The 21,927-nt window shown below is 45.6% G+C and overlaps 1 protein-coding gene across 4 annotated transcripts in view; it reads right to left on the reverse strand.

Moving 5' to 3' along the window:
• Positions 1-21,927, reverse strand: part of Myo16 (myosin XVI) — a 479,886-nt gene that overhangs the window by 198,776 nt on the left and 259,183 nt on the right. For all 4 annotated transcript variants that reach the window (XM_087587464.1, XM_087587462.1, NM_138893.2 and 1 more), the window contains 4 exons: positions 11,795-11,906; positions 9,067-9,184; positions 8,251-8,322; positions 5,584-5,725 (listed from right to left, as the gene is read on the reverse strand). In XM_087587464.1, coding sequence (XP_087443590.1) covers positions 5,584-5,725; positions 8,251-8,322; positions 9,067-9,184; positions 11,795-11,906 — 444 coding nt within the window. The remainder of the gene's footprint in view (positions 1-5,583; positions 5,726-8,250; positions 8,323-9,066; positions 9,185-11,794; positions 11,907-21,927) is intronic.

The raw sequence follows: 21,927 nt of genomic DNA on the forward strand, positions 1-21,927 counted from the left end.
GCAACCTCCCACTTAGATGCCTTCTCTTATAAGTTGCCTTGGCCACGGTGTCTCTCTACAATAGAACGTGGTCAAGCGGACATATCTTCAAACACGTATAAGTGGGCAGTAGAGTGGAGACTGCATAGCTTGAGAAATGCCACAAATGTCCATCCACCAGGCTTCTTCTCTATCCAGCAACCAACCTCAGCACATGAGAGAAGTGAGAAGACCGGGTGGGGACCTCAGGCCTCCTGGATAAAGCCCTGGTCATTTGACACAGCAAGCCTTGAGCCCTTCCTCTCTCTCCTCCCTTCTCACCATTCCCAGGGGACAGAGAAGCACCGTGGAGCATACACCACAAATAGGCACCAGTGCTGTGGGACGCCCTACTCAGGGTCTCAGCTTTATGCCACCTTGACACCTTGTCACCTTGGCTCAGTTGAGGAGGGAATTGCCTCCCTAAGATCAAATTGTAGGCCCGTAGTCTCGTATGTTTGAATACTTGGTCTCCAGTTGGTATAACTGTTTGGGAAGTATTAGGAGGTGTGGCCTTGTTGGAGAAGGCGAGCCACTGGGTTGAACTTCGAGGCTTCAAAGAATGATATCACTCCCAGTTGGCTCTCTCTGATTCCTGATTGTGTCTCAAAAGCTGAGCTCTCATCTATGGCTCCATGCTGCCTGCCTGATGCCTACCATACTGGCTGTGGGTTCACCCTCTGGAACTGTAAATCAGGATAAACTATTTCTTTTATAAGTTGTCCTGGTGACAGTGTCCATCAGAGCTATAGAAAAGTAGCTGAGATACAAATGAACCGTGAGGGTATTTTCTATACCTCCAGTGGTCATCCGGGTTTGTCTGAATGCTTTCAAAACAGAAAAATAAAGCTCTAAATAGGAGCTCCAGGTCTATGTCATCTGTATCAGCTGGAACTTTATCCTCTGGATCTAAGGACTGTATGTGATACTCTGTGTATCTTCTGAGGGTGTTATGGAGTCCCCAGCCGCCTTCCACTAACAGACAGTCCACCACACACCTGTCTCTCCAGTGCTGCAGCACTGCTCTCTCCCACTGGATACTGGGAGGGGATGTCGGTGAACAAATAAATAGTCTGATATTCTGGTATTTGATAGGAACAGAATTTGGCTAAGAAACAGGCTGTAACTGCCCACAGCTGTTCTTTACCAGGCTCTGTGAGATCAGGTGCTAGCCACTGCTGCTCTCTCAGGACAGTGTGGGCCCCGCTTGTGTCAGGAGCCAGGGACCCGGTGGATAAGCCAGACTCTGTGAGCTCTAACACATAACTTGCTATTCTGACTCCTTTTGCCTTACTGCATGGCCGATCTCAAGCCAAGAAAGACAACAGTATCTCTAGAAGCAGGGTGCCATCAGCAGTGAACCAGAGGTGAGGGTGACAGAAGATGAAGCAGGGGTCCACAGGTAGGGTCTGACTCTCTTATAGGAGCCTGGGGGAACAAGGGGTAGTCTCGAAAGCAGTCTGTGCTCACACTGCTGTGGGTCCGCTAGCTTTCAATAGTGACATCATCATCTACTCCTCTCCCGGCCAAGAAATTATAGCTTAGAAAAAGCTATGTCACCTGAAAGGATTAACATCTGAAAACTGGTTTAAAACTCTGTGTGTGTGTGTGTGTGTGTGTGTGTGTGTGTGTGTGTGTGTGTGTTTAAGAGAAAGACTTGGAGGGAGGACTGAAGGGAGGCTCTTGTTTCACCTCAGTTATTGTCCCTTTAACAATATAATAAGTTATTTTAGCTTTTAGCTGTTTAACAGGATTTTTTTACCCCCAAAGTCACATGTGGGCACACACTTTGAGAATAATAAAGATCTAAGGACACACAAAGCGTGGTTGTTAGATGTTCCTCTGTTCTTATTGCTTCTGTTATTGGCTTTCTCTTTCTCGGTGCATCGGGTCACCTTGGAGTAAGCCTAATAAACAACTCCAGTGTGCTTCGTGTCCAACCTGCCTCAACCACAGCCTAAGTGTCCTGAGGAAGCCACACAGATGTCAAGGTCACAGCAGACAGGAGTCCAGGAAGAGCTCACATTAATCTTCCAGACTGGCTTGTCCAGGAAAACATGGGGACATTCTGTTTCTCTTAATTAACTCATCGTGAACCGTCCCCTGCCTGACACCACGAGGCTTCCTCATAGAAATAAGTCTTCACAGAATTAAGAAGGGAACGCACAACTGTGTTTTCATACTAGACCCATTTTACTTTCTGAAATGAGGGGTTGGTTCCCAGAGAAGATATCAGATCCGCCTCGACTTTGCTTGCTCCTTCCATGGTCCCTCAATGTACCGATGGCCAGCATCTACTCCCGCTTGAAATGTTCACAACCAAACAGAGTGTGGCAACATCCCAGCCTTTCAGTGTGCTTGCTAACTTTACCCTCTCGGTTCTCAGAGCTGCAAAGTTATCATCTTCCGCACAACTATAATACTTTAGAATAAATGGGAACTGGTAAATACCGAAAGGTATTTGTAAGGTTATGAAAACACCCCCCAACATTTCTAATTAAGAAGCAGACCTTTAGCATACGAATGTTCCAAGAATTTCTAAGAGTTTGAAATACTACAGATACAAGTTTCCCTTGCATTGCTAGAGGATTTAAACCCAACTTCGGTGGCTCTTGGGAAAAAAATTAATGATTCCAAGGAGATGCTGATGTCTCTTAGAGGTGGAGCACATACTTATAAATCATGATTCTTTTCCCATCCTCCATGAATACTTTCCTCAGATAGTCCCTTACAAGGAAATTCAAAGGCCAAAGCTGCCTTCCTCCCATCTTTCTATTCTGATACATCAGGCAAGACGGCCACTGCAATGGAAGCCACGCTCCTCTCTTTAACATATCCAAGTATTTCCAATCATAAAAACTCAAGAACTCTGCAGGATTCAAATGTCAAGTGGAAATTTTCTAGAAGTCTCCAGGTGTATGCAGTAATTAAACATTAATTGATCAAGATCCATGTGAGCAAGGTCGCTACTATTTTTCTACAAGGTTAATTTGGTAAGATTGGCCCACAGGCATCAGCTGTGAATAATTGTCAGTTACAAGCTGACATCTCCTCTCTATTGTCAACTTGACTGTGGTAAGAACCGCATAGGGACATTACCGCGGCACATCTTTGGTGGGAAGTTGGTGAGACTAGCATCCTGGTCCAAATTAAAAGTAAAAGGGAGAAAACCAGCTTGACCCTGGTATTCCTCTTCCTCTGCTTTGTGGCTCACTGACTTGCTGGGCTAAGCTGCTCCCACCCTCAGCATGTCAGGCTGTAGCTCTTCCGACCCAGAAACAAAAGTAAACCCTTCGTAACTTAAGCTCCTTCTCTTAGGTATTGCACCACAGCGAGGGTAAGGGCTGGGAAGATGGAGGGCCATAGATCAACTAGTAACCAGAGATGCAGGAGACGGGGGCCCTGATCACGAGAGAGAGAGAGAGAGAGAGAGAGAGAGAGAGAGAGAGAGAGAGAGAGAATGAACACCAGACTGAGGCCCTCATTACACTGTGGCAGAGGAAGAGAGGGAGAGAGAGAGAGAGAGAGAGGGAGAGAGAGGGAGAGAGAGACAGAGAAACAGAGAGACACATAGAGAGACAAAGAGACAGAGAGAGAGAGAGAGAGAGAGAGAGAGAGAGAGAGAGCGCCAGGCTGAGGCCCTCATCACACCAGAGACGTGGTGGTGGGGGGAGGCAGGCAGAGGGACAGAGGGGGAGAGAGGGAGAGAGAGAAAGAAAGAGACAGAGACAGAGACAGAGAGACAGAGAGGGACAAAGAGAGAGAGAGGCAGAGAGATGGAGTGTGAGCCAGGCTGAGGCCCTCATCACACCAGAGATGGGGAGCAGAGGGAAGGGGAGAGGGGGAGAGGGGGAGAGGGGGAGAGGGGGAGAGGGGGAGAGAGAGAGAGAGAGAGAGAGAGAGAGAGAGAGAGAGAGAAGCTGAAGCCCTCATCACACCAGAGATGGGGAGTAGAGGGAAGGGGAGAGGGGGAGAGGGGAGAGGAGGAGAAGGGGAGAGGGGGAGAGGGGGAGAGGGGGAGAGGGGGGAGGGGGAGGGGGAGAGAGAGAGAAGCTGAAGCCCTCATCACACCAGAGATGGGGAGCAGAGGGAAGGGGAGAGGGGGAGAGGGGGAGAGGGGGAGAGGGGGAGAGGGGGAGAGGGGGAGAGGGGGAGAGGGGGAGAGGGGGGAGGGGGAGAGAGAGAAAGAGAGAGAAGCTGAAGCCCTCATCACACCAGAGATGGGGAGCAGAGGGAAGGGGAGAGGGGGAGGGGGGAGAGGGGGGAGGGGGGAGGGGGAGAGGGGGGGAGGGGGGAGGGGGAGAGGGGGGAGGGGGGAGGGAGAGAGAGAGAGAGAGAGAGAGAGAGAGAGAGAGAGAGAGAGAGAGAGAGAGAGAAGCTGAAGCCCTCATCACACCAGAGAAGCAAGAGCTAGGGCCCATAAAGACCTCATCACACCAGAAAAGGAGAGAGAGAGAGAGAGAGAGTGAGTGTGTTTCTGCTAAAGCACATGAGCCACCCTAAACTTCCCAGGAGGTGTTGAACACATGCACTGTTGAGTACAGAGATTTTTGCACAGTACATTTAAAGAACTTTAATATCCCTTAGTTCAAAGCCTGAAATTCCTATACTCATCTCAGAACTTCCCCATTGATTGATGTTCACTTTAAGATTTTCCAAGAAATGGCTTAATCCATGGATTCAGTAAAGAATTCTAGGACAACAGAAAAATGCTCAAAGTTTCATTGGAAGTCAAGCATGCCTGCAAAGACTTCTGAGCGTGATCTTCCTTTCAGATGTCTGTTCAAGGTCATTACCAGTAACAGGAATAATATCGGCGGTTCTCATTGACAAAACGCCATGGGAATCTATAACTTTTAGATGATCAAATAGTCCTGAAAAGCTACTGCTTAGAGATGATTAAGGGTATGAGCCAAGAGGATTACCACGGAGACCCGTTGTCAAATAACCCATGAAGTAGGTAAGGAATCTCAAGGCGGAAATTATGCACATCATCAAACCGGTTCTGAAAGAGGCACGTGGGCTTTCACCAACCCCTGAGCTTTAGATATTCTTAGACTGTCTTGTTCCTAGAGTCATGAAATTTCTATTCTTCTCATGCACAAAAGGCCACATCTATACCTTCATTCCAGAGAGAACACATTTGCATATCTATGCATGAGAGGCAGTTTGATTCATCCATCAATGCTGGTGGGTGGGAAGGCGGGGTGGGGCTTATATTTCTAAAGCATAATTACTAATGCCTTCCAGTGAGGTTAACTTGCTAAAATGAAGTATGAATGAAGCCTAACCCCGGGCAATGCTACAATGTAAAGCATCTCTCCAGGGTGAGGCTTTGGTGTGTGTAGCAGAGTAACACTTGGACTACCATCCACAGCACCGGAATTGCATGCAGCTGGATAACCCAGGGGCCAGCACCTGTAGTCCTGAGTTGTGTGTGACTGAACGGGTGACATTGCAACAGCGACTGGGTGGTGTGTGACAGGATTACCGAGGGCACACTGTCCAGACGCCCTGAGTTATGTGTGGTACGGTAACATAGGTGCAAGCATCTGCCGTTCCTACCTTTTATATTCATCTTGACTCTGGAGGCAGCAATTCACAGTGTTTATCAGAAAACCAAACAATCGGCTGTACAGCGACTTGGCCAGGAGGTCTCGGTAAAATGCAGCGATCTGGGTGGTGTGTCGACGTATTATCACATCTCCTGGAACAGCGAAAGGAAGAGGAGGCGTGAGGACAACAGCCCCCTCATTAGAAGCCAACACAACTGTCTATGTCCTATTCGCTCTCACATCCACACACATCCAAAACTGTTTAAAATGGTGCTGAAAGGCGGTGCCTTGACTTCTTACTAGGACTTCTGTGCACACCACTGTGCCTCTCCACAACTGAGCCTTTTCCTCTCAGTTAAAGAGCTACCTCAGGGTCCTGTGAGTGAGCTTTCTGATGACAGCTCACTGGCTGGGCACTGAACTGGCCCAGGGCATTTGAACACTTGCCTGTCTGGAAAGAAATGGCCAAATCAATCAGAGTGCGCCCATGGGTCTAGGGGGTGAGAGTGGTCACTTCAGGAGGAAGCCCCCATCATTCTCAAATGCAGTGACAGGGATCCTGAGAGAAGAGAAACTCCAGAATGAAAGGTCAGTGAAGGGATCCAGGATGGAGAGTTAGAGCGGCCTGGGGCACAGGTGGATCCACTGCTGTACTGCTGGAGGAGACAGTGTATGAATGCTGGGTCACGAATCCTCATCCGCGGCCTTGGCCAGCAGCGTGTGTCCCTAAGTCTCAGGCTTGAGCAAGTGGCAGGGATAGGAGAGTCCCCCAGATGGCTGGAGAGATAGGAAAGAGAGAGGAGCCACCACTGAGACAAGATAGAACTTCACTACCTTGAAAGAGCAAGGTCAAGACCGTGCTGTGGTACAACTCATGAAGGCAGGGGCAAATGCAGCCTTCCAGGAGATGCTACCACCAAAGTTCCAGGTTCAAGTGGCTGAGGAGCTCTGAAGAATGGGCAACATGGTGAGAGGAGGGAGGGTGGCATGAGCTGAGGGAACCGGACGGTAAGTGACCAGCAGATTTAACATGTGTACTTATTGGTTTTGCGTATCAACTTGACACAAGCTAGAGTCATCGGAGAAAAGAAGCCTCAGTTGAGGAAATGCCTCCATGAGGTCCAGCTGCTGTAAGGCATTTTGTCTATTACTGATCAATGGGGGAGGGGCCTGCCCATGGTTGGTGGTGCTATTCCTGGGGTTGTGAGCCTGGGTTGGCTAAGAAAGCAGGCTGAGCAAGCCATGAGAGCAAACCAGTAAGCAGCACCCTCCAGGCCTCTGCATCAGCTCCTGCTCCAGGTTCCTGACCCATTTGAGTTCCTGTCCTGACTGCCTTCAATGATGGGTTGTGATCTGGAAGTATAAGCTGAATAAACCATTTCCACCCCAACTTGCTTTTGTCACGGTATTTTGTTACTGCAATAGAACCCTGACTAAGACAACACGTCTTCAAAAGACACAACAGAGGATCCTGCAGCTTGAGAACATCAGGTGCTTGATGTAGCTGGGAGCAGAGGTGTGGATCAGGACGTTGGCTAACTAAGAATGGCCGTGAAAGGGGGCCTGGAAGTCTGTTCTACGGGGAGGAGCTTTCTCTAAGAAAATTGATGTCTTTGAAAGACTGCTGCCCACAGGTGAGAAGCACATCTCCATTTCATTCCCACGGAAAGAGGGGAAAATGAGCGAAGTACAGATGAAAACGCCAAGAGAGGTTGCTGTTGTGATGCTGGACAGGAAACACAGGGCAGTGAGGAAGGAAGCCCTTTGAGGGACCAGAGAGATCCGACCTACTTGGTTGAGAAGGGAGAGGAGTAAGGGGAGCCAGCAGAACCTGGTGGACAGCTGGGTGGATCATGGGAAGACTCAGTATGTTGACTAGTGTGGAAGGGGGGTTCTAAGCAATCAGGGTCATTAGCCAAGCACCCAAATCCCTGTAAGCCAGAACCATGAGGCAGTTGGTAAGTTCAGTGCAGAATGCTGGGGGGTGGCTAGCCCTCACATCTATGAAGAGGAAGGTTGAAGAAGGGCATCGATCCCGAATTTTCAGTGAATAACTAAAGCACACACAGGAGAGCCAGTCTCCGGTGTACTGACCATGGCCATGCACCAGTGGCGCAGGGAGTAGGTGTACAGAGCGAGCTGGAAGCTGCCCTGTGAAGGTAGACAGCCTCTTTACCAGTGGCTTGGCATCTATGGTGATTAACCCCTTTTAGCTGACGACTTTCCACCCTGAGGAGAGTAACAGTTACGCCCACCTCCTGACTATTCTTGAGATCAAAAATGACAACATTCGGAGCACTGGGCTCCATGCCACCCCCTCATAAACACCAAATAAAGGACAGCCCCCATTCTGAGCAGGAAAGGCAGAGAGAAGGCTGCCTCACCCCTACAAAGGTCCATGTTTTATGAGAATACATCGTCTTAGATTGATGGCTTTGTTTTTCTGAACTGACAGGTTGATTGGGAAGGGGGCTGGTTACTCAGAACGCTCCCCAGGGAGCGTGGCAGAGTTCCCATACAGTCGCAGGGACCAAACAGGCCCAGTGCCTTCCTCTGGCGGTCAATCCATGCAAACAGTTTCCCCGTGTGGAGACAGGCAAGGCTGCGTTTAATTTCCCCACTTGAAAGAAGCCCAGGGACTGTACAAAGGTAAAAGTCAGATTGCACAAGGATTTACCTTTAAAATACTGAATATCAGTTGTTAGGGCGGATGCCAGCTCATCTGTCGACACTTGCAACATGTCTGCCACTGAAAGTAAAACAGGCCGTAAATGTGAAAGCACTGTGGGTTTCGACGCGAGGAACGCTGCCCTGTGTGTTCATTTGTGTACACACGTCATGTGGACGCATCAAAAAGGAGAAGGCAACTTCTGCTCTCTGTGTTAAACTCGTCTAGAGAAACGCCTTAGTACTCCAGACGCTGGTGGGATCTCCTGTCTGTCTGGATTCAGTAAGGACACATTTCCCCCTTAACCCCTTTCAGAGATAGTGCAGGCTTGTTTTTTGTTTTCTTTTTTTTCCCCCAAATTAAAATAACTTTGAAACAGGTGAAAATAGGCTATTTATTGAAAACATGAGGTGGTTTGAGGATATTTTTAAAAGCTAGGTGTGACTATGAAGGCAATATCGAAGAAGAGAGAGCTTTTGAACGCGGTATATTTAAATATAATGAATATAATGTTTAGCCAATGACTCCTCTCCAAATACTGTGGGGAGGGGAGGGGCACAGAATATTCAGATCATGTCTCATGAGCTGAAGTATATGCTGACACCCCTGTGCTGTCAGTGTGCTGTGCAGAACAGGACCAGGAGAGCACATTTGTCAGACAACCCTCTTTGGAGAAAAGAAAGAGGTTCTCCCCTCCCCCCAGGACCTCACACCCAGCCAGTGTTTGTTGCAGCTGGCCTGACTTTGTGCTGTGTCTCCATCTAGTGGCAGCCCTGTGAAACTGCAGCCCTGCGACGTTTCCCATCAGGGTGGTGCTCCACTGACCTTGTTCCAGAAGCTGGAGGTCAGAGACAAAGGCCGAGTCAGCTTCCGTCAGCGCGGTGAACTGGATGTCTCCGATGTGTAAGATCGCCGACAGGATAGCGAACAGGTTCTCCACCTCCTAAGTGTTTAAGGAGAACGGACAAAATAATTCAGAGGTGGCAGCTCCAAGCAGCCAGGAGCAGTCTTGGGGGTGGGTTTGCCACTCTTCAGACCCACAGTGGGAGGTTGGCAAAACTGCTCAGAATCACATCTCAACTCCGTCCATGCGAGTTGCCCTAAATTGCTGCTCTGATATGTATGAATCAGTGTGTTCTGAAAAGTCATTATTCCAAAAAATTATTAGTGATTGTAGTCCGAGCTCTGACAGTAAACACCCTGCTGTCCCAAGCTGTTCTTGCACATGGGTGCAGAGAACAGGAAGGGGGAGTGGTCTAGATGCCTGGAACTGAGGGCGGAGTAGGACCTGAAGATGGGAACTGTCACTTTGTCATCTTTAAAGTGAGCACCTGGAGTCCCTGAGCTCAAGTAATTCCTAGGTATAACGGCCTGTAATAGCAGATGGCAGCACTCCCCACTGGAATCTGCAAGGTGGTCACCTCTGCACAGGCAAGGAGGTCCTGTGCTGCCCTCGGGGGGTTTTATGATTCAGTGAGGGAGACAGCTTTGAAAGTTAAGTACAACCCACGCTCGGTGAAACTGAATCAGAGGAAAACTTGCTGTGGAAGGAGACCTGGGGCCCCGCCTCTGTCTGCAGGGGTGCAGTGGTGTTTTCCTGCCTTGTCAGCTTGCCTGCTGCTATGGACAGGGTGCAGAGATGGAGGGTCCTCTGCGGAGCAGTCTCAAGGAACCATGAGCCCTGGAAGGTTTTGATCTAAGAACCACAAGCCCTTGCAGATTTTGCTCTGAAGATCTTGAAATACTGTTCTTTGAATTGTCATGGACTAAGGCCACCACTCCAAAGTGGAATAATTTTTGTTCCTCCCATGGCTTTAAAGGCTTGTGATGAAGGGATGGACATTGGCCATTTGTGTAAATGCACTGCTGTCTTGATCGGCTATGCCAGTCAGCAGGCGTGTTTTTGCTTGTCCTGCCTTTGAGGATCAATTGTGGAACTTCAAAGATGTTTCCAAGTGAATGATATTTTGGTAAAATAATATCCTGCTCCTGTCTGCCTTCCTGTTCCCTACAGGATCTAGAAACTCCAGGTTAGGGCATGAGGATAAGAAAAGAGACATCACAGAAGCTTATACAGAGCATGCCGGTGGTCTGGGCCAGAAAAAGACAGACATATAGAAATTGAAAAATCAGGTCCAAAAGAACAAGACATCGTCAGACTGATTCTTACAGTGGAACCCATGCTTTAAAAGGTGTGGGGCCCCGCTGAACAAAGTGTCTCAGAGAATCCACTTAGGGTGAACCGTTTTGTTTGTCCTATGTACTTCCTCTAGCCCCTCATGCTCCTGTTGCCCAAGACAGCAGGCAATTGTGACACACACCCTTCTAAGAAAAGAAAAGGACCTTGTACTTCAGATTACATCTGCTATCAAGAGCTGTGGGCATGCCAGGATCACCAGTGACCTCTTGCTAATTGTTCCTGAGGACTTGGCCATAATCTAAAATAGTTCCATATTGAGGGAGTGAAGATAACACATCAGGAAAACAGAAATGACATCTAAGAACATCCTCGGGGACTTAACCACTCATGTCTAATTCTCAGGACCAGATCTGTGCAGAGCAGTAACCTCTAACCATGTGGCTATTTAAATTTGAATTAATATTTTAAGATATAAAAGGTTACTTTCTTAGCCTTCTTTGTCACATGTTAAGTGCACAACATCCAGAGAAGGTTAACAATCCTAGACAGCCTAGATTAACCATAGGCCTCTCTGGTATCTTAGAAATTGCTCTGGCACAGCAGTGGGCTAGAACTTCCCATACACTCTCTAGCCTGTTAAACAAGATACTTACGTAAAGTAATAGTTTGGAGGGTGATCATTTTAACAGTACAGTTTTTCCAGACTGGCCAGTTGCCTCGTGGTTTGGACAACATAATTATTTTGTCTGTTCTAGATATATATGCGAAAGGAAGATTTTTCTATTTCTATTGAAAATGGTGGGTCTGAAAAGCTGGTTCAGTGTTTTGGAGTGTGGGTGCTCTTGGAGAGGACCTGTGTTTGAATCCCAGTATCCACGAGGTAGCTTATAAACCGTGTGTAACTCTAGTTCCAAGGAACCCTATACCCTCTTCTGTCATCCACAGGCACTGGTGCAAGCACAATACCCGTGCATATTAAAGAAACAAAGAAAGAAATAGAAAGAAAGAAAGAAAAAAGGAAAACAAGAAAGAAAGAAAGAAAAAAGAAACTAAGAGAGAAAGAATGAAACAAAAAAGAAACAAAAAAGAAAGAAAAAAGGAAACCAAGAAGAAATAAATAAGCAAAAAAAAAAGAGAGAGAGAGAGAGAGAGAGATAACATCAATGCCTTGTTACATATCTAGACTCTCTGCCTTCTCCATATCTACACCCTTTTATTCTGTTCATTTGTCTCCTGCCCACACTGGACAGTCATCACCAGGAGGCCATATGGAAACTGTTCTCTGTTGAAACATTGTCAGAGCTGGCAACAACCCATGGGCTACTCTGAGGTTCAGGAAGTGGTTTGGGACAAATGACTGTCTAGACTGGTGGAGGCTGGTTTTCTATGTCAAGCCCTGATAAGGGGACTCACCAAGGCGCTGAAGCCAATTACATTCAGAGCATGTTTCAGATCTGCAAGTCTCTCCTTGTTCAGAGAACGCTCTGCTGTGGACACATCTTCCCGCATGCCTTGGCTCACGTACCTGTTAGGATAAATATGTGGTATTATGGCTTGGCTTGGAGTCAAATGCTGGTGGTAAAAGGTTACCTCATCGATACCTGATCTCTGTCATAGTGGAAATCACCTGGACGGTGTGTCCCCAGGTGTTTACAAAGTTATTCAGGAGCACATGATGTTTCAGGAAAGCAGACAGTTATTCTAGTACCAGAATATCATCACACTGCAGACACGGGACTCACCTTATCTGAACCCTTCCTTGTGAGGGGAGACGGTCATCAGCATGCTATGAACACAGGAAGCTAGCAGGTGCCGAAAAGACATTGCAAGTCACATTTGCATGAAAGATGCTTAATGTATACTAATGTATTATCCCTGCTTGCCAGTAGCATTTAATTTTAAGGTTGCTGATTGATTCCCTTTGCTTTACAAACACCAAGGCACCGACTATTGAATGTTGCAGGCATACCAAAAGGCTGAGGACATGACAGGACAAAGGTCCTTCAGGAAACTCATCAGGGACATGTTAGGTACCCAAGGCAGAGACAAGAGGAGAGCGGCAACAGCACAGTGTGCAAGCAGAGCCTCTGATATGACTAAGCATGGAGGAAGCAGGTAGGCACCAGGAGGGAACACTGTGGAGGGGCGAGGCCCTTAGGAAAGCCAACAGCTAAGTAAGAATGGACCTAGTTTACAAATAATGCCCACGCCCCAGGAACTTGCAGCAACATGTATGAAGTAACACAAGATTACTCACACATGGTGTACAAGAGATACACAGATGAGCAAAACAAAGATTGCCGAGGTACGAGGGGGAGCTAGGACTCCTGTTCAGCAGGAGGAGAGAACCCCTGGGGGACTAGAAGCAGAAGAGGGGCATCAGTCAGGGGTTCATGTGATAAAGTGACTGAAGGAAGAGTGTACTGTCTGGTTCTATGTGTCAACTTGAGAAAGGAGCCTCCCTTGAGGAGATGCCTCCATGAGACCCAGCTGTAAGGCAGTTTCTCAATTAGTGATCAAGGGAGAGAGCCCAGCCCATTGTGGTGGTGTCTTCCCTGGGCTGGTAGCCCTGGGTTCTATAAAAAAAGCAAGCTTGAACAAGGCAGGGGAAGCAATACAGTAAGTGACATCCCTCCATGGCCTCTGCACCAGCTCCTGCTTCCAAGTTCCTGCCCTGTGTGAGTTCCAGTCCTGACTTCCTTTGGTGATGAACAGCAATGTGGAAGTGTAAGCTGAATAAACCCTTTCCTCCCCAACTTGCTTCTTGGTCATGATGTTTTGTGCAGGAGTAGAAACCCTGGCTAAGACAAGGTGGAAGTTTAGGTGCAGACAGAAGTCAGGTTAAGGCTGGGCAGGGGATGAGCAGGCAGAGAGGATAGACTGGGCTGGGCAGGGAAGGGGTTGGTTTGAGAGGAATCAGTTAGGAAGCTTTGTATCTGGTGTCAGTGTCCTCAGGGTGGTGGATCTGGTCTATCGACAGGGGATCATTATCAAGGAGGTATCTTTTGGTAAAAGCTTCATGTTTGTATCAATCATGCCAAATTTAAAATAAACTGTTAAGGTTTAAGTCAGAGCCAGAGAAATGGCAGCTATAAGAATCTGGAGCTTGTTTAGCCTCATTAGAAGAAGATGCACCTAATCTTGCTACAGCTTGATAGCCAAGGCTGGTTGATATCCATGAGAGACCTCCCCTTTTCCAAGGAGAAGGAAAGTGTGGTGGATGTGGTGTGTACTGGGAGGAGAGAGGGAGGGGAAGCTGTGATCGGGATGCAAAGTAAATAAATAACTTAATAAAACATAATTAAAAACAAGAATCTAGAACTCAAAATGACTAGGAAGGGTAACAGGAAAACTTCCCTGTGCAGAATTACTTAAGGGAATGAGCTCACAATAGAGGTGGCTGTAAATGTATGAGGCCATCTTCTCTCTGTAGACACTGCCTGCGTATGAGAGGAAGTATAAAATTGTAAAGTGTAAAGCAGGGCAACTGAGGGGACAAGCACTGTGTGCATCCTACACATGCACGAAGATACCAGAAAGGGATGTGAAAGGAGATGGGGGTTGAAGACAGGCAGGTAGGTAGAAAGATAGACTGAAAGATAGATAGATAAATAGATAGATAGATAGATAGATAGATAGATAGATAGATACATATGTACATACATACATGGATGCATGGATACATAGATACATATAGATACATAGATATATAGTATATAGATAGAGAGATAGATAGATACATAGATACATGGATCATGGATACATGGATATATAGATACATAGATAGAGAGAGATAAATAATAGATAGATACATAGATACATAAATAGATAGATATATACATACTTACATAGATATATAGATAGATACAAAGATACATAGATACATAGATGATTGATAGATGCATAGATACATAGATAGTAGATATATAGATACATAATAGTTAGATGATAGATAAATAGATGCATAAATAGATAATAGATGATAGATAGGTAATAGATGGAAGATGGACTGATAAAAGAAAATTGATGGATGATAGATAGATGTACAGATAGATGGATGAATGATAGATAAATAGATGATAGATACACAGATATATAGATACAGAGATGTATAGATAGATATAAAGATAATAGATGATAGATATATAAATAGATAGATAGACAGACAGATTTATGGATAGATGATAGATACAGAGATAGATATGTAGCTAGATGAATGGATAGATAGGTAGATAAATATATAGATAGATGGATAAATGGATAAGTAGACAGATAGATAGATGGTAAATGGATGGCAGACAGACAGATGAATGATAAAAGAGCAATATATGGACTATTATAGATAGAAGAAATAGATAATAGGTAGATGACACATGATAGACTATAGATAGATAATAGATATTATACACATAGATGATTGACAGGCAGACAGACACATAGACAAAAAATGCAGGTAAAGTGGCTCCTTGCATGCCTGAATCCTATGACACTAAGAGGAAGTAACAGGAGGATTTTGGGTTGCACTATATAGCTGGTATGAAGTGACTCTGGACAACTTAATGACACTCTGCCTTAAAATAAAGGAAATAATAAAGGAAAAGACCTAGGCTGCAGTTTAGTGATGGACATTTACTTTGTGCATACAGGTTGTGGGGTCAACACTTAGTTGATAAAACTTAAGTATAAACAACAAACATTAGGGTGTGGTAGCACACACAGAATTCCAGTACTTTAAAACTAACCAGAGCATTCAAGACTTAAGTCTAGCCTGGGGTAAGTAAGGAGTGAGAGGCTAGCCTGAACTACATAAGATCCTGTCTCAAGAAAATAATCAGCCAATGAATATGAATATAATGTTCCTATCCAAAACTGAAGGATACTCGGGTTTGCTGTAGTATCCAGAATGATAACCAAGAAAAGTATTTCATAATTCCCAGCAGACTGTGCCTCATGATGAGGTAGCTGGTGATAAAAAATTACACGTTTATATTTTATTTATTAAAGGTAGTAATTTTCCCATTGACATCTCTCATCATGAGACCACACACAAAGGCACAGAAATATTGTAAAATATGTCTGGGAAAGTATTGAAACTGAGAATCTCCAAGGAGACTTGATTCTAAGGAACAGTTAATCCCCCCTTTACTCTCTCGATGTGGAGGGAGCATCCAGAAAACCACAGTCAATAGAAAGCTCCCAGTTCTGTCTCACGGTGACTGTGGGGCGATCGTGCTTTCCACATACGTGAGGGTTTCCTGGGTAGGTGGGGTGGGGTGGGTTGTGGGAGGGGGAATCAGTCAACATGTCAACCAATGATAACAACTGACAACAGTTAAGTAGACAACGGACCCCAATACTGTAGGGACTTTCTGGGACAGTCCCATAAGGTAGAGTACGTTCTGCCACTGTTTTATCTTTCTCTCAAACAGAAGGGAAAGGGGGCAAGCACAGCTTTTTAAATAGTTATTTCCCCAGATGCAGATTATGTGAGTCACATGACAGTACCCGCCCGCAGCAGATTCTGCTACCTTTAAGGGGATGACGTAGGTTCAGGCTTGGGCTTCCCTGTAGTTAACCCCAACGCTTGACAGACTTCACCTGCTCCCCAGCACAGCAGCTCCATGCACCCTCAGTAATCACGTCTGGATCAGGACTGGTCTCTAGCTTAACTCACTAATCAATGGTGCCACAGTCCCCAGAGCTCTAACCTTCCTGCTCAGGGTTCAGTGTCTTCTCTATCACTCACAAGTGACAATTACGCTTCTACGGCAGGAACAGTCTATATTGTCACCTCCTTTTTAAATTCACATATAACACCGTGCAGAGCCACATCAGGATATTAAAGCTATCCCCTTGCCGAAAGCCTTTATGTTTCAAGACTGGTGGGTCAGGAGAACATTCTAGATGCTACTTTCCCCCACAGGGATGGAGAATGTAATTTAAAGGCTATATACTCCTTCATGATCTGGGCTACACCTTCTGCTGGAAGCCTGTATACTTATTATATAGGATTATATTATAGAGTATGTAAGGACATAGGAGAAGGAAGCTTTTGCTCTTTGCCTGGTTGTCCTTGCCTTGTGACCATATCCATGCCCTCACTGGCATTGGAGCCTTCACTGGGGTTCAGCATATACAGAAGATTAGCTGAAAAGATCCATCCATGTGGACTGAATAACTACTAGATGCTTGGACTTCCTGCTCACACCCAGCTATTGTAGAATTATGTGGACCACAGCTGCTAAGCTATTCAAATAAACCCCATACACACACATATAATATTATTATACAATTGTATATTATATAATTATATATACTTAATTAAGAATTATATATGTTGTATTTATATATTATATTATATGTACTTATATTCATATATAAGTATATAATTAAATATGTAATATATCTGATGTACATATAATGTATATGTAATACATATTTATACATGATTATATATTACACAGTTAATATCTAATATTACTACAGGTTGTATCCATCCAGAGATAAAGGAATAAAGTTTTTTGTTGATTAATATCAAGTCATCCCCTACTGACTAAATGCTCTGTCTGTGAGAAGACACAGGTGCCTGTTATATAACAGGAAACTGTAGCAAGAGTAGATAAAGGCAGAACCTTCTTAGGTAAACTTGGTTACCAGAAGAATCACCTAAGACAAACATTCTTTTATTTTCTTCTAAATATAATTTCATAAGCTACATCCTCTCTTCAACTCTCTCTTTGCCCCCAACACCTATCCCTCCTGACTTTGTTCTCTCCCTCCCTCCCTGCCTCCTCTCCTACCCTCATATTAACCCATTGAATTTGGTTAGTCATTCCCATATGCACATGAGTGTGGGGTCATCGCCTGGCACATGGGTGTCAAAAGCACACACACTCTCACCCACACATGCTTCCCTCCATGATCCTAACACACCCTCCCACTCACATCCTTGCTGTAACCCTATCTATGAGGAGAGGTAGGAGGGAGGGGCTTAGCTTGGAACTTCCTGTTCTGTTAACACCTTCTCCGTGTCTTTTATCAGATATGCCTGCTTGACTTCCTCATATGACTATTTGAGAGCTATATATTTTCAACACAAACACATTCCCTCTACAATAGCATTCATGTGTCATGTTACGATAACCACTTTTGAAATAAAACCAGTGCCAAGAAAGTCTAAAGCAAAACTCACCAGGAGGACTCCAAGCTCTAGGATAAAGGAAATTACATATTGTTTTCTTTGTTCTAAGATGTTTCGAACCACTTAGCTGTAGTTCTGCCTACATTCACAAAATGCCTTCACAAAATGATGAAGGACACCCCAATATCAAATAACACTCCCAATAATTTGTCTCTGGACATAGAGTGAGCTTTCAGGTGAGAAGGTCTTCTCTCTTAGGCAGACTAGAGGAGAGGGGAGGGGAGGGAAGGGGAGCATGGCAATGCACATTTAGAATTACAGAATTTGGAATTACTCTTCTTTAGGAAGTTATTTGATAATCTTCTTTGACAATCACAGCTATTAAGATGTTAACAAAATAAAAAATGAAAATTGTGATTAATCTCAGATGCACACTAAATATCAAGGTCTTCAAGTGTGGAACATCAAATGTTTCCTTAGAGATGAACCAGTAGATTCTTGGTCCTCTGGACTCTGGACGTCTCCATAGCCCTAGAGTTAGAGCCTTTGGGTCTCATCTTCCTCTCCTTCTCATCACTCTCTATAGCTAAAGCATCAAACCAATGATGGCCAGCAAACGTCAGCTTCCATGAAGATGACAGCTCACGGTCACAAATGAACAACAACGTCCAGTTTTCAAGTCAAAATGAAAAGGTCCCATTGTGCTTGCTTCCCTCTGGGACACCAAGAGACAATGTCCTTAGGAAGATGGGCTTAGGAGTAAGTTGGATGGGAATTGGGTATGGTGGCTAATGCATCTAATCCCAGCACTCAGTGGGCAGGGGTAGATGGATCTCAAAGTTTGAGGCCAGCCTGGTCTACCATGGAGAGTTTCAGGGTGGCCAGGGCTACACAGAGAAACCCAGTCTTGGGAAAAGGGGAGGGTGTTGGATGATCATTCTCATTACAAGATTGCTCAAAGAAAGGTATCCAGATGTGTCCAGAGGGGGGCATCATGGAAACCAAGTTTGGTTGACAGCAGCCATGGTGGAGACCACTCTATGCTCCACTCTGTTTGAATTAATCTGGCTCAGAACTCTGCCCAGTAGATTTGCTAGCACCCGTTATTCCTACTGCCTTGAATGTCCTTCACAACTCCAACTTTTCTCCTCATGGGAAACCTTCTTGCTTACATGAAATCTCCATTCTGGGCCATCAACCACGCATTCACCCATATAAGACAATGCCCACTTCAGGAAACCAGGCAGTGCATGGCTTTTAAAATCTGGATGATGAGCTGTGGGAGTGGAAAGACAATGGCCCAGTTAGTAAAGTGCTTGCTATTCGACCAGGAGGCCTGGAGTTAGGGGCACCAGTGCCCAGCAAAAGTCCAGATGTGGAATCATGCACCTGCAATCCTAATACCAGGGAGGCAAAGCTAGGAGGAATCACAGTCTGGACAGTGGCTAAGCTCCAGATCCAGTGAGAGACCCTGACTCAATAAAAAGGCTGGGAGCAATAGATATTTGACATGGACTTTGGCTTCTATGTGTGTGCGTGTACAAACATGAACATGCATACAAGTATATGCCATACACACCAAACACATAACACATACACAGACACACAGCACACACACACACACACACACTAAAACAGCACAACATAACACACACACAAAGCACACATGACGCATGCACACAACACATACAACACAGGAATACAACACACCACACACACAATGCACACAACATACATACCACAAACACACAACACATACACAATACACATAACACACAACATACACATAAAATACACAACGCATGCATACGACACACACACATACAACACGCACAACAACAGCACACACACACACACACACACACACACACACACACACAATGCTGCTCATGCCGTATTAACAGGATACTGACTCGTTCATCTCATGATGAACCAGATGAGAATGATAAGACTTAATGATGGGCAATGGTGTCATTTCTCATTTAATATATTCTATCCAGATCCATGCCACCCTGACAGGCCTGTACTCAACAGCTGTCAACAGTGCCATTTAACCCTGGACCATCAGCTCCTCCTAGAAGCACAGTGTCTGTAATGGCACCATGTACTGGGTCATTCATCTTTGCATCGGAACCCCCATCCCCGCAGCCACCCATGCTGTGAATAGGCTTATGACCACAGGAATGTGAGTGTTTGTCAAATTATCCACTCAACATGGAGATGCTGAATGTTGAGCAGTCAAGTTTCCTAGGCCGGTGAACCATGAGCAAAGCAGGGTCCCCATCACTCAATAACGTGGAGACTTTAAAACAAAAGGAGGGTGACCCTTCTAGAATACAGCTAAGGCTCATAGTCTGCCATTCTCAAGGGAACGGGAGAAGATCTACATAGAAAAGCTGAGAACTGAAAGTTCATCGGAGGCACCATCCCTTGCCTTTGATACGCACTGCTGATCAAGATTGATAAGGCGTCAGTTGAGACAACAGGAATTGCTTCTGTATGGACCAAGAGCTGTATGGACCCAAAGGAGAGTGAGGTGCATAACACCTACATATAGAAAGCAGGCCAGCGGGAAAGGAGAGCCAAGACAGCGGACGTGAGGCAGGCGCAGAATGCATACAGTTACGTGCCATGGTGATGCATTATGTATTAGATAGCAGGGATGATTAAAGTCTGAGAGGGCAGACCAATATTTAAAGCGTTTCTTGGTTTATTTAGACTCTGATGTGCTGGGACATGTTCAGATGACTCCGGCTTGAGCAGAAGCTAAGTGCATTTCAGCCGGGACGCGTCAGACCCTCTCTGGTCTGCAAATGCATTGTCTCACCTGTCTCATTCTCTGAAGGCTTTGTAAGCCCAGGGATTCTTCAGCACTGGGTGGAAAAAAAAAAAAAACCTGTTTACAGGAAGTGAACTTAAAGTCATGCAAGTGCTTTGGGTAAATGCATTCTTTGTAATAATTGTATTACACAAGCCAGAGTAAAAATACCCAGATAATAGAGTTACCACTTGAAACAGTAAGTAAAGGATTGAAAAATGCATCTCTAATCAGAAGCGTCCAGAAGAGTCCACCTGCTGAGCAGGCTGGGGAAGGCAGACATGGGGTCCCAAGGGCTCTGTGCAAGTGTTGGGCTGCGTTTACTACAAATTCACAATGGGCTATATTTGTGCCAAGGAATCCACAAAGATAGCTTATTGTGTGAATGCAAAACTAAATCAGCCTCTATGTATTTAATAAAATCCAGTCAATTGAGCAAAATAAAATCAGTTTGCTTTGAATTAAAGAGGATGTATTTGCTGTAACCGAAGTAACACCATATGGCATGTAAATTTTAAGATAATTTGAACTTCATAGTTACTTAGCACCAGCAAGAGGATGCATCGCCTGGCCTCTGAATCCATGCCTGGAGGAGACTCTGCAAAGGAACAGCTGAGGTGTGTGTCTATTTCTAGGTTCTGGCTGTGTCTTTTCATGGTGTTTGGCCTCATCAAGAGGACATGTTCCTCAAAGGGGCAGGGACAGGATCAGAGAGGGATGACTGTCACTGGGAGTCCATCCCAGGCTTCATCTCCCACCACTGAGCACAGCCTCTGCTATCCAACTCCCTTTTACCTGAAAGAATCCGATTGTGTAGACTCCACCCCATCCTTCACCCAGGGCAGGCCTTGTCAGATCCCTTCTCCCTAGGGGGCTCACACACCAAGCCTTGTGCAGTTAAATAACAGAACTTGATGTGGGGGAGCTCAAGTCGAGTAGAATATCCTGCAGATGGGCCCTCTTGGGAAGAATAATTAGAAACAGTATTCTCTGGAACATGGGTTAAGATTCCTGACCACACCCTGAAAAAATGGGGCTCAGCTGGAGACTTCTCTGCGAGACTGGAGTCCTGTCAGTCTGTTCCTCAGTCACCCAGCACCTGGAATGCTGTTCGTAGCATTCATCGCAAGGGAGAGAAGCAGACAGATCCCTTATTTCAGAAAAGAGGGAGATATCCAGGGGTTATGGAAGCAGAAGTCAGAAGCTCACTGTAGCTACGCTGCCTCTCCCAGCTCAGAGGCTGAGTTCCTTATTCTGTTTCCTATTCCTGTGTAATCATTTGTATTTAATGAGCACCGAGGCTTCCCGGTTACCTTTCTCCTTCAGTGGCACTCTCACATCTCAGTCACCAATGCTTTCTCTGCTGTTTGCAGTGGTCTCTCTCTATTGTTAACTGACCGAGTTCAAAGCTCACAGGCAGGCAGGGGTTTCACAGCTAGAGTGTACAGTGAAAACATTCCTTTACTGGGCTGACAGTCAGGACAGCACCTCAAGGATTGAGAGAAATAGGCATGGGGGCATGCTGCTCTGTTTACCAGAGAGTGTTTGAACAGGTGAGTCGTCACGGCGTGCTTAGGACAAAGCAAT

This window comes from Rattus norvegicus, chromosome 16 (genome assembly GCF_021556685.1).
Source record: "Rattus norvegicus strain SHRSP/BbbUtx chromosome 16, alternate assembly SHRSP_T2T, whole genome shotgun sequence".
In the NCBI taxonomy this organism is placed as follows: Eukaryota; Metazoa; Chordata; class Mammalia; order Rodentia; family Muridae; genus Rattus; species Rattus norvegicus.